This window comes from Schistocerca piceifrons, chromosome 5 (genome assembly GCF_021461385.2).
Source record: "Schistocerca piceifrons isolate TAMUIC-IGC-003096 chromosome 5, iqSchPice1.1, whole genome shotgun sequence".
In the NCBI taxonomy this organism is placed as follows: Eukaryota; Metazoa; Arthropoda; class Insecta; order Orthoptera; family Acrididae; genus Schistocerca; species Schistocerca piceifrons.
The window spans coordinates 494,228,647-494,243,152 of NC_060142.1; the positions used below are offsets into that span (position 1 = coordinate 494,228,647).

At 47.0% G+C, this 14,506-nt stretch overlaps 1 protein-coding gene across 1 annotated transcript in view; it reads left to right on the forward strand.

Moving 5' to 3' along the window:
• LOC124798244 (ras-related protein Rab-23) overlaps positions 1-14,506 on the forward strand; it is a 454,150-nt gene that overhangs the window by 48,159 nt on the left and 391,485 nt on the right. Inside the window, exon 2 of the mRNA XM_047261561.1 lies at positions 6,004-6,074. Within this exon, the coding sequence (XP_047117517.1) occupies positions 6,042-6,074 (33 nt within the window). The 5' untranslated portion in view covers positions 6,004-6,041. The remainder of the gene's footprint in view (positions 1-6,003; positions 6,075-14,506) is intronic.

Here is a 14,506-nt window from a genome sequence, read left to right on the forward strand (position 1 = left end):
TTGCCAACAATCTGACGAAGGCAGCACAGACGTGGATGGTGCTGACAGGGAAATCCAGCTCTCGATTTCTGTCGTCGACGAGCTACACGATTGGTAGAACGTCTCGCTTGTTTACAGGGACTTAGTGACTATGTTGAAAATACACTGCCGGGCCGATGTTGCCGAGCGGTTCTAGACGTTTCAGTCCGGAACCGCGCTGCTGCTACGGTCGCAGGGTCGAATTCTGCCCCGGGCGTGGATGTGTGTGATGTTCTTAGGTAAGATAGGTTTAAGTAGTTCTAAGTCTAGGGGACTGATGACCTCAGATGTTAAGTCCCATAGTGCTTAGAGCCATTCGAAAATACACTGAAGAGCCAAAGAAACCGGTACACCTGCCTAATATCGTGTAGGGCCCCCGCGAGCACGCAGAAGTAACACAACACGACGTGGCATGGACTCGACTAATGTCTGAAATACTGCTGGAGGGAATTGACAGCATGAATGCTGCAGGGCTGTCGATAAATCTGCAAGAGCACGGGGGGTGGAGATCTCTTCTGAACAGCACGTTACAAGGCATCCCAGATATGCTCAATAATGTTCATGTCTGGGGAGTTTGGTGGCCAGAGTAAGTGTTTAAACTCAGAAGTACGTTCCTGAGGCCCACTCTGTATCAATTCTGGACGTGTGGGGTGTCGCATTGTCCTGCTGGAATTGCCTAAGTTCGTTGGAATGAACAACGAACATGAATGGATGCAGGTGATCAGACAGGACGCTTACGGGCATGTCACCTGTAAGAGTCGTATGTTGACGTATCAGGGTCCTATATCACTCCAACTGCACACGGTCCACACCATTACAGAGCCTCCACCAGCTTGAACAGTCCCCTGCTGACATGCAAGGTCCATGGATTCATCAGGTTGCCTCCATACCCATACATGTCCATCCGCTCGATACAATTTGAAACGAGACTCGTCCGCGCAGGCAACATATTTCCAGTCATCAACAGTCCAGTGTGGGTGTTGACGGGCTCAGGCGAGGAGTGAAGCTTTGTATCGAGCAGTCATCAAGGGTACACGACTGGGCCTTCGGTTCCGAAAGCCTATATCGATGATGTTTCTTTGAATGGTTCGCACACAGACATTTGTTGATGGCCCATAATTGAAATCTGCAGCAATTTGCGGAAGGGTTACACTTCTATCACGTTGGACGATTCTCTTCAATCGCCGTTCGTCCCGTTCTTGCAGGATCTTTTCCTGCCGAAGAGATGTCGGAGATTTGATGTTTTACCGGATTCCTGATATTCACGGTACACACGCGAACTCGTCGTACAGGAAAATCCGCACTTCATTGCCGTCCCGGGGATGCTTGTCCCATCGCTCGTCCGCCGACTATAATAGCACGCTCAAACCCACTTAAATCTTTATAACCTGCCATTGTTGCAGCAGTAACCGATCTAACAACTGCGTCAGACAGTTGTTGTCTGCCCCTTTACATGTCTCTGTATTTGAATACGCATGCCTATACCAGTTTCTTTGGCGCTTCAGTGTAGTTTGTGTCTTATCACTTCGTAATGTAGGATGCAATGAAAGTTCCGTGGCTTGCCTTAATAATATGTAACTCGATTCCTGGAGTCTTCTCGTACCCCTTGTAACTGGGTAAACCACACTCCTCCACCAAACTGGTCCCTGTTGTGGTGCTATTCCCGTACGCTTCGTTTTGCAACCTTTTTTGTGGTTTGAAAAAAATTACGTACTGTCCGTACTACCTTCATTCGATCTGTGGCTCTACCTTCAACCGATCCGTGGCTCTACCTTCATTCCATCCATGCGAAAACCTACATTTCAGCAGGATGATGCACGACCGCATGTTGCAGGTCCTGTACGGGCCTTTCTGGATACAGAAAATGTTCGACTGATGCCCTGGACAGCACATTCTCCAGATCTCTCACCAACTGGAAACGTCTGGTCAATGATGGCCGAGTAACTGGCTCGTCACAATACGCCAGTCACTACTCTTGATGACTTGTGGTACCGTGTTGAAGCTGCATGGGCAGCTGTACCTGAACACGCCATTCAAGCTGTGTTTGACTCAATGCCCAGGCCTACCAAGGCCGTTATTACGGCCAGAGGTGGTTGTTCTGGGTACTGATTTTTCAGGATCTATGCACCCAAATTGCGTGTAAATGTTCTCACATGTCAGTTCTGGTATAATATATTTGTCCAATGAATACCCGTTTAGTATCTGCATTTCTTCTTGGTGTAGCAATTTTAATGGCCAGTAGTGTAGTTGAATGCATCGGCTAATCGCTTGAAGGCCTTGTGGAATGCGCGTCCACGGCGCTTGGTTCGTTGAACCGCGCAGACCGCCGGCCTGAGCAGGTTCTACGCGAGGTTATTCTACGTGCGTCGCCCACGCATCCCATTTGCATCCCAGCAGCCCACACTCGAGTGCCCGCTAGCTACCGGCCGCCCACTCCGCTGCAGACGCCGGTCGTGCATTTCCTGACCAGCGGGCAGATGGCCCTGTATATCTTCCTTGTGAAACAGCTCTGGCAGCGACAGAACTGGCCCCAGAAGCAGAGCTTGAGAGAGCCGATCTGTACTCTGCCTACACACGGGATCGTGTTTCGTACTGTACCACTGTAAGCTTTCTATGAAAATTTGTCTATAAATGAAAATACTGAATATTCTTTTTTCAAAATCTTTCTCCCCGTGTAACGTGTGCTTCAGTTGTCGTATTCAACTGCTGAACAATACTCACTGTTGGTTGGGACTGTGTTGCGCATGTGAACAGTGTTGTGAAACAAAATCTTAAACTTGGTGAAATACTAATTTGAAACAACGAAAACTAATCTAATTAAATACCAAAAGTTACTAATCAATGAAAACTGTTAACTGCAGCTCAGTACTGAAGTACATTATGAAGCGCAATTTATGACTTGAAATGCCTACAAAAATAAAATACTGCTCTACTCAGAACAAAAATGTTTGGGATTACCTACACTTTTGACTAAATTAATCTGTTTTACCAGCTGCGACACAGTCGCGTATATGAACAGTGATCCAGTACTGAAAATGTTTTTTATTCTGGTCTTTGATCACAATATCACAATTCTTTTGACGATGATCGGTTTCAGTCGGTAATGACCATCCTCAGATATTTTCTACACCATGTCCTAAAGTGATAGGGCCGTAATGGCATCGTCAGAACATATAAATACACTCAGCACAGCATCGTCACATAGATCTAAAATAACGTGTAGAATAGGTCACATCGTCCATCGTGGACGTATTCTGCCGTTGCTGCTTCTCTTCTGAGAACAGAATACTCCCCGCCTCGGTTCATATCGGCTGGTCCGCCTTTCGTGGCATCTAGTGGTCAACTCCGCATTACATAGGGGTGTCAGGATACTGTTGATCAGTTAGGTTATACTGTGACGCATCAACGCCCATAGTTGGCTTTCACGCAGTGAATCCTCGCGATTCTCCTCGATATCATGTTGCAAAGACGTCCTAAGGATACAGTGAGTATAAAAAGTATTCGTCTAGAATGAGATTTTCACTCTGCAGCGGAGTGTGCGCTGATATGAAACTTCCTGGCAGATTAAAACTGTGTGCCGAACCATCAGGGAGCCACCACTGTGTTTAACCGTTGGCACAAGATTGCGTGGCAACATCTCCGCATTCTTCTTTCGCCACACCATCCGCCTGCCATCCGACCCGATTACGTTATATTTACTCTCATCAGGAAATATTACTCTATTCCAAAAGCCTTCCTTTTTGAATCTACATTCCATCGCAAAATGAAGACGTTTCTATCGATTCTGTTCACTAACCCAAAATTTCTTGCGCGCTACCCGGCCGTGATACCCATACGTTTTGAAGGAATTTCTGATTGTGTTGGCACGTACCTTTTTTCCCCTAGACTCTCACTCCCCAGCCAACTTAGGAGCTTTGATTTTGGGTTTCTTCTTCATTTCCCTCATGATACTTCTCACGTCTGCATCAGTCAAAGTGTGAGGGCGTCCGGTGCGTGGTTGGTTTCGTAATGATTTTGTTGCCAAAATCAATCTATTATCGACTGAACTGTCGATCTAGGTCTACCGACTACTTAAGCAATCTCGTAAGAAGATTTGCACTCATTGTGTAAGCAGAGTCTCACTACCCTTACGGCCCATAGCGGTAATTGCACTGTGTCGGCGCTGTTCAGAACCACAACAGGCGATAGAGTGGGGCCGCGCATGGTTGATTCTAGTTTGTACAGTGGGTTATACACTCCTGGAAATTGAAATAAGAACACCGTGAATTCATTGTACCAGGAAGGGGAAACTTTATTGACACATTCCTGGGGTCAGATACATCACATGATCACACTGACAGAACCACAGGCACATAGACACAGGCAACAGAGCATGCACAATGTCGGCACTAGTACAGTGTATATCCACCTTTCGCAGCAATGCAGGCTGCTATTCTCCCATGGAGACGATCGTAGAGATGCTGGATGTAGTCCTGTGGAACGGCTTGCCATGCCATTTCCACCTGGCGCCTCAGTTGGACCAGCGTTCGTGCTGGACGTGCAGACCGCGTGAGACGACGCTTCATCCAATCCCAAACATTCTCAATGGGGGACAGATCCGGAGATGTTGCTGGCCAGGGTAGTTGACTTACACCTTCTAGAGCACGTTGGGTGGTACGGGATACATGCGGACGTGCATTGTCCTGTTGGAACAGCAAGTTCCCTTGCCGGTCTAGGAATGGCAGAGCGATGGGTTCGATGACGGTTTGGATGTACCGTGCACCATTCAGTGTCCCCTCGACGATCACCAGTGGTGTACGGCCAGTGTAGGAGATCGCTCCCCACACCATGATGCCGGGTGTTGGCCCTGTGTGCCTCGGTCGTATGCAGTCCTGATTGTGGCGCTCACCTGCACGGCGCCAAACACGCATACGACGATCATTGGCACCAAGGCAGAAGCGACTCTCATCGCTGAAGACGACACGTCTCCATTCGTCCCTCCATTCACGCCTGTCGCGACACCACTGGAGGCGGGCTGCACGATGTTGGGGCGTGAGCGGAAGACGGCCTAACGGTGTGCGGGACCGTAGCCCAGCTTCATGGAGACGGTTGCGAATGGTCCTCGCCGATACCCCAGGAGCAACAGTGTCCCTAATTTGCTGGGAAGTGGCGGTGCGGTCCCCTACGGCACTGCGTAGGATCCTACGGTCTTGGCGTGCATCCGTGCGTCGCTGCGGCCCGGTCCCAGGTCGACGGGCACGTGCACCTTCCGCCGACCACTGGCGACAACATCGATGTACTGTGGAGACCTCACGCCCCACGTGTTGAGCAATTCGGCGGTACGTCCACCCGGCCTCCCGCATGCCCACTATACATACGCCCTCGCTCAAAGTCCGTCAACTGCACATACGGTTCATGTCCACGCTGTCGCGGCATGCTACCAGTGTTAAAGACTGCGATGGAGCTCCGTATGCCACGGCAAACTGGCTGACACTGACGGCGGCGGTGCACAAATGCTGCGCAGCTAGCGCCATTCGACGGCCAACACCGCGGTTCCTGGTGTGTCCGCTGTGCCATGCGTGTGATCATTGCTTGTACAGCCCTCTCGCAGTGTCCGGAGCAAGTATGGTGGGTCTGACACACCGGTGTCAATGTGTTCTTTTTTCAATTTCCAGGAGTGTAATTTAATCACTGCGCGCAGAATTTCGGCAGGTTCAGATGGTGGACGAATACTTCATGAACTAGCTCTTATATTACGTTTTCTATTTTGTTAACCTTGCTGTCGAATTGGATGTATTTCTTTCCTTGCTTTTCAAGAAAAATGACTTACCGAGGTACTTCTTACGTGACTGGCTCTTTAGATTTTTTATACATTTCTTTTCATGTTACACAGACTTTGTTTTCTAAGAGATATGCAGCTTGAAGAATACTTTTTGGACTCACTGTAAGTCCTCTCACGTGTATTACTGCGTGGTCGGACTGACTCCACCCTTGTTATTGTTCCAGGTGCGGCGATGAGCTGAGTGCACGGAAGCCAACCAGCCATGCGCGAAGAGGAGCTCGAGGTGGCCATCAAGGTAAGAAACCACAATGAGGCATTAATCCTCCTGTCTCCCAGCAGAGTAGCTTCGGTATACATATCAGAAGAAAGTAATTCTGTAAAATGTCAGAGTACGTTGTACTGTATGTGTCAGTCTTCTCCAATCAAGTGTCACGAGAACAAGACGGACAATCCAAAAGTAACTAGAACACTCTACCAGTCCGCAGAGGACGATAGTGACGGGTTCTCCTGCAATGTGCGACTTCGATGCCCTGCTTTGAATCACGTGCCCCAAGTTCCTCTTTTTCTTAGGTCACAACCGAGCGAGGTGGCGCAGTGGTTAGCACACTGGACTCGCATTCGGGAGGATGACGGTTCAATCCCGTCTCCGGCCATCCTGATTTAGGTTTTCCGTGATTTCCCCAAATCGCTTCACGCAAATGCCGGGATGGTTCCTTTGAAAGGGCACGGCCGATTCCCTTCCCCATCCTCCCATCACCCGAGCTTGCGCTCCGTCTCTAATGACCTCGTTGTCGACGGGACGTTAAACACTAATCTCCTCCTCCTCCTCCTCCTCCTCCTCTTAGGTTACACGTCCAGGAGTTCGTCTTTCTAAATGGTGTTACATCTGTTTGGTCATTTTGTGTTGCAGACCCCACACAATAGCGTACTCTTATAAAGCTTTTGCCAGAACCTATACTCGATTTACCCCTGACGGTTCTCTGGTCACAAGAACTTGCTCCCGTTTCCGCTGTTGATCTTATGTCTTTCCACATTTTTCGAGTGTGCCCTTACCAATGCACGTGGATTCTTTCTCAGTGGAATGACAGACAGCAGCGTTAACTTGCAGGAGGTTGATTAAATGAAAGATAACAGGAGCACGCCTGCAGAACGTTTTCATTAAATGTCTTCAGTATGTACAGCTGTATCAGTACACAAACATCTTTAAATACCAAAATGGATATTTCGGCTGTCCTGCTTCAGCTTTCTGGTGTGCGTATGTCATTACCCACCCGTAACCCAGAAAGATTTTAGTGAACTTGATCCCGGCTGCAGAAACCTACGTACATCGAGAAATTTTGTTCGCTAGGAACGTTAAGAGTATACTGTAGTGTGCCATTTGTTATGACTACGTTCCTACGTTACCAGCAGCTCAAAATATTCATGATCCGCCTGCATGTGAGGCTACGTGGAATAAATAAGCTGCAGTGATGACGTGTTGAGCCGGCCGCGGTGGCCAATCGGTTCTAGGCGCTTCAGTACGGAACCACGCGGCTACTACGGTCGCAGGTTCGAATCCTGCCTCGGGCATGGATGTGTGTGATGTTCTTAGGTTAGTTAGGTTTAAGCAGTTCTAAGTCTAGGGGGCTGATGACCTCAGATGTTAAGTCCCACAGTGCTCAGAGCCATTTGACCCATTTTGACGTGTTGATCTCTATTTTCAGTCAGTTGTTAACGTTCATGCTCACCTCCCTAACAGTTCTTACAGAAAAAGGAATAAAAAAAACATCAACTCAGTATAATTGTCGTCTCCTGTACCTTCGTTTCCCTTCCTCTCTTGTCAAATTTTACTAATTAACTTTCTCGGCACCTCAGCATAACATGCGTCTCTCTTTCTCCTACCTGTTGCATTCATGCTGCGCCTTTTCCAACAGCCACTAACTCGTCTCTTTCCGCTTTAATTATTTTTGCCTCTGCTGTTCCGCTACACCGCCCGAAATCTTCGAATGACGTTGAGTCTCCATTATTTAAACCTGTTACACTTACTGATGTTCCAGTTCGTTAGTGGTGTGAAAGGTACTCTCCCCTGGTATTAACAATATGTATACATATGGTTAACCAAGAGACGAGACGTGTCGTTTAGATGATGTATGGCTTGGTTGACGCTGTAACAGTGACGTCCGGAGCCTATATGTCAGAAGAAGCTGCTTCTGCTCAAGGTGAAGTCTGCGAGGCACCCTGCGTCGAGGGGAAGTTCGGCTGCGTGTGTTCTACATCTACATGGATACTCTGCAAATCACATTTAAGTGCATGGCGCGGAAAGAATGAACACCCATATCTTTCCGTCCGAGCTCTGATTTCCCTTATTTTAACGTGGTGGTCGTTCCTCCCTATGTAGGTCGGTGTCAACAAAATATTTTCGCATTCGGAGGAGAAAGTTGGTGATTGGAATTTCGTGAGAAGATTCCGTCGCAACGAAAAACGCTTTTCTTTTAATGATGTCCAGCCCAAATCATTTCTGTGACACTCTCGCCCATACTTCGCGATAATACAAAGCGTGCTGCCTTTCTTTGAACTTTTTCGATGTACTCCGTCAGTCTTATCCGGTAAGAATACCACACCGCGCAGCTGTATTCTAAAAGAGGACGGACAAGCGTAGTGTAGGCAGTCTCCTTAGTAGGTCTGTTACATTTTCCAAGTGGCCTGCCAGTAAAACACAGTCTTTGGTTAGCCTTCTCCACAACATTTTCTGTGTGTTCCTTCCAATTTAAGTTGTTCGTAATTGTAATGCCTAGGTATTTAGTTGACTTTACGGCTTTTAGATTAGACCGATTTATCGTGTAACTGAAGTTTAACGAGTTCCTTTTAGCACTCATGTGGATGACTTCACACTTCTCGTTATGTAGGGTCAACTGCCACTTTTCGCACCATTCAGATATCTTTTCTAGATCGTTTTGCAGTTTGTTTTGGTTTTCTGATGACTTTATTAGTCCATAAACGACAGCGTCATCTGCAAACAACCGAAGACGGCTGCTCAGATTGTCTCCCAAATCGTTTATATAGATAAGGAACAGCAAAGGGCCTATAACACTACCTTGGGGAACGCCAGAAATCACTTCTGTTTTACTCGATGACTATCCGTCCATTACTACGAACTGTGACCTCTCTGACAGGAAATCACAAATCCAATCACATAACTGAGACGATATTCCATAAGCACGCAATTTCACTACCAGCCGCTTGTGTGGTACAGTGTCAAAAGCCTTCCGGAAATCCAGAAATACGCATTAGTGTATTCGTCTGAATCAATTTTATGATGGTAACATTGATTCCAGCCATCTTAAATCATTATCCTTTGTCATCGATTGTTTTTCTGGGAGCGGAAAATAAACATTACGCTAAATTTTTCTGTTATTCATTGCAAACGAAACATCAGAATATGCTCAAAAATACCCTTAAGAGATGCCGTGGTCTTGCACCTCTAAATACGACGACGACCTCAGAGGCATAAAAGGTAAGTATATTAAAGAAAGCTGTGAAATTTTAGAATTCCTTGGCGGCACGTATACTTCCCAAATGAACCTTACGTTGATCTTGGAAGCGGTTACTTTGAACACGAGCAGGTGGCCGTAATATTGTGACTAAACTGTGTCTTTTGGTGGCTGTGTATATTTCCTGTTCCGCCTTACACACAAAAAACGCTCCGTTTTGAACAACCAATGTATTTTAATGAAACAAATATAAGAAAATCTGACTGACTTAAAACACACGTCGTACGCTGCGTTTTTCCTCCGGTAGATAAAAACTCCTGAGATAGCGCAGACAGCGGTAATAAAATGTATTAAACTCTTCAGCAGCTAGCTGCGATCGTAACTTGTTCAGTAGTAGCGTACGGTTGAACGTTCCTGTAGAAAACGCGTAGTCGGTTGTCAGATAAAGCGTGTTGTTTAATACGACGCGCGTTTCTGTTTTACGTGTTTCCACCTACTAGTACACAACGTCACGGCGGGACATCTAACTGTGCTCTCAACTGATTTTGTGCTTGTTGAGAACCAACCAGTCGTAATACTGCATTCCATGACTTGGGTAGAAATTAGACGCGTTCGGCCATAAATTCTACGTCAGACATAATTGTCAGTTTCCTAGCGTTGTGTTTGAGATAGCGCTGTCGAGATAGCGAATTCTGCGCCTTGGCTCATGAGAAACAGACCGCGGTAAGGGTAACTTACTTGGAGAAAAGCTTTTAGTGAATCAAGGAATGATGGTCTATGTTCATTAGCCACAACATTAAAACATTTCATCTCATATTCAACTACGTTTCGAAACGACTACCTCATAATCACGGAGCCATCCGTTTAAGCTAATTCGTGTGATGCGTGTTATTTGCTTTCCACGTTTTTTCAGCCATGCTGGTTATGCAATTTAACCACAAAAAAGCTTTACGTACTTCAATTACTGTGTGACATGTCACATGGTTACATAAAAGGTTTTTTACGTAACTTAATGAATATCATCGTAAAGTACTGATCGGAATTATTTACAGAAGAATCGAGGCCGACCTCGGGGAAATCAATTCAAATTCCGGAGAAATGTAGGAACACGAGAAGTGTTACTGAACTTATATTAGAGACATGCAGAACAATGGCAAAGTATGTACCCCCCCTCGTGTGGGTTGCGAATGTGTGTTTTGATAAAAATATATATATATATATATATATATATATATATATATATATATATATGTTTTGAATCTTGGTCATTACATATTGTAGCTTACACTGCCGCAAAAAAAATTAGTACACCGGGAAAGACAACATCGATTTGATCCGATGACGACATATGCCTCCTGCTGAGTAATAGACGTACTGATAATGGTTTCAACGTCACCCACCAACAGATAGCGTAGTGGCGTAGCTACCAGAGCGCCATCTGCGTCTACCCTTTAATAGGGAATGCTCACAGCCAGAAGGCGACCGGGTTGGACAACGAGGTGGTGGAACTGCAGTGTTCGTCAAAAACACCGCACGACATCATCAGGAGGATCTACCGCCCCTGAAATCACTGGAAGCCACGGCCGTTACAATCTTCACGGCAATAGGAAACATAACTCTGGTGGCGGCGTATCTTAGCCCCAAGAAACAGTTGGTGGCCAGAGACCTTCTGCTGTCTTCGACCGACTCAATGTCTTGCTGGGAGGAGACCTTAACTCCAAACATGGGGCTTAGCATTCAAGCAGGGCCAACCGAAAGGGACAGCTACTATACGATCTACAGAACGATCAAGTCACCATCTATGGGCCACGGGAGCCAACACGCATCCCTGAGTTCGCCGTCCAGGAGCCTTACGTTCTCGATATAGCGATTGTTAAAAATATCGCTGCAAATCTACAGCTCAGGACCATCCAGGACCTGTCATCTGATCATCTACCAGTTCTCGGACTTCCCGAGGGTGGCGGCCTCTCAATACCACCTCCAAGCTCCAGAGCTGTTAACTGGGACATACCGTTACAATAACGCCCGACCGACCCAAGCCGTCTCTACAATTCCGGAAATGTAATCGCTGAGGCAGCTTTTAGAGCTAAAATTCAACGAGCACCAAGGCGCGCAGCAACTGATATCTTTCGTCAGGAGCATCAATTTGAAACAGTCCCTCCTCATCTCAATGAAATCAAGCATCGCCGGAATACTCACAGAAAACGATGCCAACGATACAGACATCCAGAAGATAGAGGATGATGTTTCGTTTGTCCCTGGAGCTACGCCGCCGAGCTGAAGAATGACGGCAAGACCTCTGGGAAACAAAGATGAACGAAATGTTCCTCCAGACTAGGGAAGAGTGGCAACTTGTCAGGGCACTACGCTCATCGAGACCGCCAAAGAGAGCAACTCGCGGCCCTGATGGCCTCATATACGACTCGCTTGGCCAAGCTGAATTATATGCCGACGTATATGAACACCACGTGACAACTCCGCCTCCACAGGATGCAGAGGACGCAAGGGAAGAGGACCGTTTCCGGCAGCGAATCGCAGACTTCCGCCAATTCTCCTAACAACAAAGGCCTGTTCTTAGCACTCCGGCTGAAATTAGAAAACTCAACAGGAAGACTAACAACTCGGTGCCTGGCAAGGATTCTGTGACCAACGCCGACTTAAGCATCTTCCGAGAAAGGCCATCGTTCTCTTAACTCGAATTATCAACAGCTGCTTACTCAAGGGCTGCTTTCCTGCAAATTGGGAGACGATGAAGACGACCGCTATTCCCAAAGGAGGAAAAAACCCAACGTTGCCAGACAGCTACCGCCCGATTAGTCTGTTGCCAACACACGACAAAATATAACATATAAAATTGATGATCCGGGCACTCACATCGTTTTTCACTCGCAGGAATCAAAACTCATCAACGAAATTAAAACTTTATAGGGCAACGATACAACCCTCCCTGCTGTGCAGCTCGACGACTTTGGGAACAACATGTGGCTTTAATATACGCAGTTTGCAACCACTACAAAACAGATATTTGAAGTGGAACCTAGGCGCCCCAAGGTAGGCCAGGACGAGAGAAATACACGAGCTGACTGAAGAAACCTACGTCGCCGAGAAAATAAAATACCAGGCAACTCGTCTTTTTCACAAATTAGACGAGTATCGGGGGAATGTCCGCCAACTTGCGAATGTAGGCCAAACCCTACCACCGCATTGGCACAAATACAAGCTGCCTCGAGCCATTATTGCACCCTCCTCCCCCCCACCCCCACCCCCCAGGACCATCAGACATGAAGCAATGTTCAATTATTCGGTATCTTACATGTAAATAGGAGGGTTGACTGAAAAGTTATGTCTCCACCTTCGTAACTCTTCGACAGTTGGCACCATTGGTATGCGGCAGGAACTGGCTTTTTCCATAGCCTCTTCTCTACAACTGCAGTTGGCGTGAAGCCTTAGCATTGAATGGTTGTGTTGTTACAGTGTAAAGTATGGAACCCTGCGCAGACGGTCGGTCAATGCGATTTAAGTAACGTGCAGTCATTGAATTCTTCACAGCGGAAGGTGTCACCCCAAAGGAGATTCATCAGAGAATGAAAGCAGTTTACGGTGATTGTGTTGATGTGAGTACTGTGCGTCGTTGGGCGAGTATGTTTAAACATGTTGAGGCGGGAACACCTGACTTGCGTGACAGACAAAGAGTTGGACGTCCTGTGACAGCAACCACCGAGTTTCACAATCAGAATGTTGACAGATTGATTCAGGACGATGGTTGTATCACTCATAGAGAAATTGCAAACACAATCGGCATTTCACAAGAACGTGTGGGTCGCGTTATTGCATTGTTTGGCAATCTGAAGATCTGTGCACGATGCGTACCCCGGATGCTGACTCCTGAAATGAAAGCGCACAGACTTGAATTTTGCCAGGAGCTCCTCTCGCGGTTCGAAAATGAAGGTGACGCCTTTCTCCATTCAGTTGTGACAGGAGACGAAACGCGGGTACACCATTATGACACGGAGACGAAACGTCAGTCTATAGAATATCGACACAAAGACTCGCCCCAGAAAAAGAAATTCAAGACGCAGCCCTGAGCTGGAAAAATCATGGCCACATTGTTCGGGGAGCAAAATAACTGATGATGGTCGAAGTAGAGAGGATATAAAATGTAGACTGGCAATGGCAAGGAAAGCGTTTCTTAAGAAGAGAAATTTGTTAACATCGAGTATAGATTTAAGTGTCAGGAAGTCGTTTCTCAAAGTATTTGTATGGAGTGTAGCGATGTATGGAAGTGAAACGTGTACGATAAATAGCTTAGACAAGAAGAGAATAGAAGCTTTCGAAATGTGGTGCTACAGAAGAATGCTGAAGATTAGATGGGTAGATCATATAACTAATGAGGAGGTATTGAACAGGATTGGGAAGAAGAGAAGTTTGTGGCACAACTTGACGAGAAGAAGGGATCGGTTGGTAGGACATGTTCTGAGGCATGAGGGGATCACAAATTTAGCATTGGGGGGCAGCGTGGAGGGTAAAAATCGTAGAGGGAGACCAAGAGATGAATACACTAAACAGATTCAGAAGGATGTAGGTTGCAGTAGGTACTGGGAGATGAAGAAGCTTGCACAGGATAGAGTAGCATGGAGAGCTGCATCAAACCAGTCTCAGGACTGAAGACCACAACAACAACAACATTGTTCGGGGACGCAGATGGTGTTATTTATGTTTATTTCCTTGATCGTCGTCTTGTAAGGGCAGCAGTCGCAGATCGAGCAGCTACGACAGCACAGATGAGAGGACTTGTGAGCCCAGACGTGTCAACATGAACTGTTGTGAACCGCTTGTTAGCAATGGGACTACGGGCACGCACGCCTCTGGCCCGTCTTCCACTCCTGCCACACCATCGACGTGCACGGCTCGACTGGTGACGTCAGAGGATCACTTGGAAGATGGATCAGCACGCCGTAGTCTTCAGCGATGAAAGCACGTTTGCGGATACGACGTAAAACCTGTAAGCGCTGTCTAGTAGAGTGCGTTCGTCCAAGACAAACCAGCCCACCTAGGCCTTATAGTCTACAACTCTGGTTCGCCTTTGATGTTTCTAGAGCTGACGCTAACCAGCGGTCGATTGGTACAGAATGTTGTTAGACCAGTTCTTTTGCCGTTCTTGCAACAGGAATGTGACGTGCTGTTCCAGCAGAATAGTACCCGCCCACACACTACCCGTGGAACTCAACGTGCTCTACAAGACGTACGCCAACTTTCC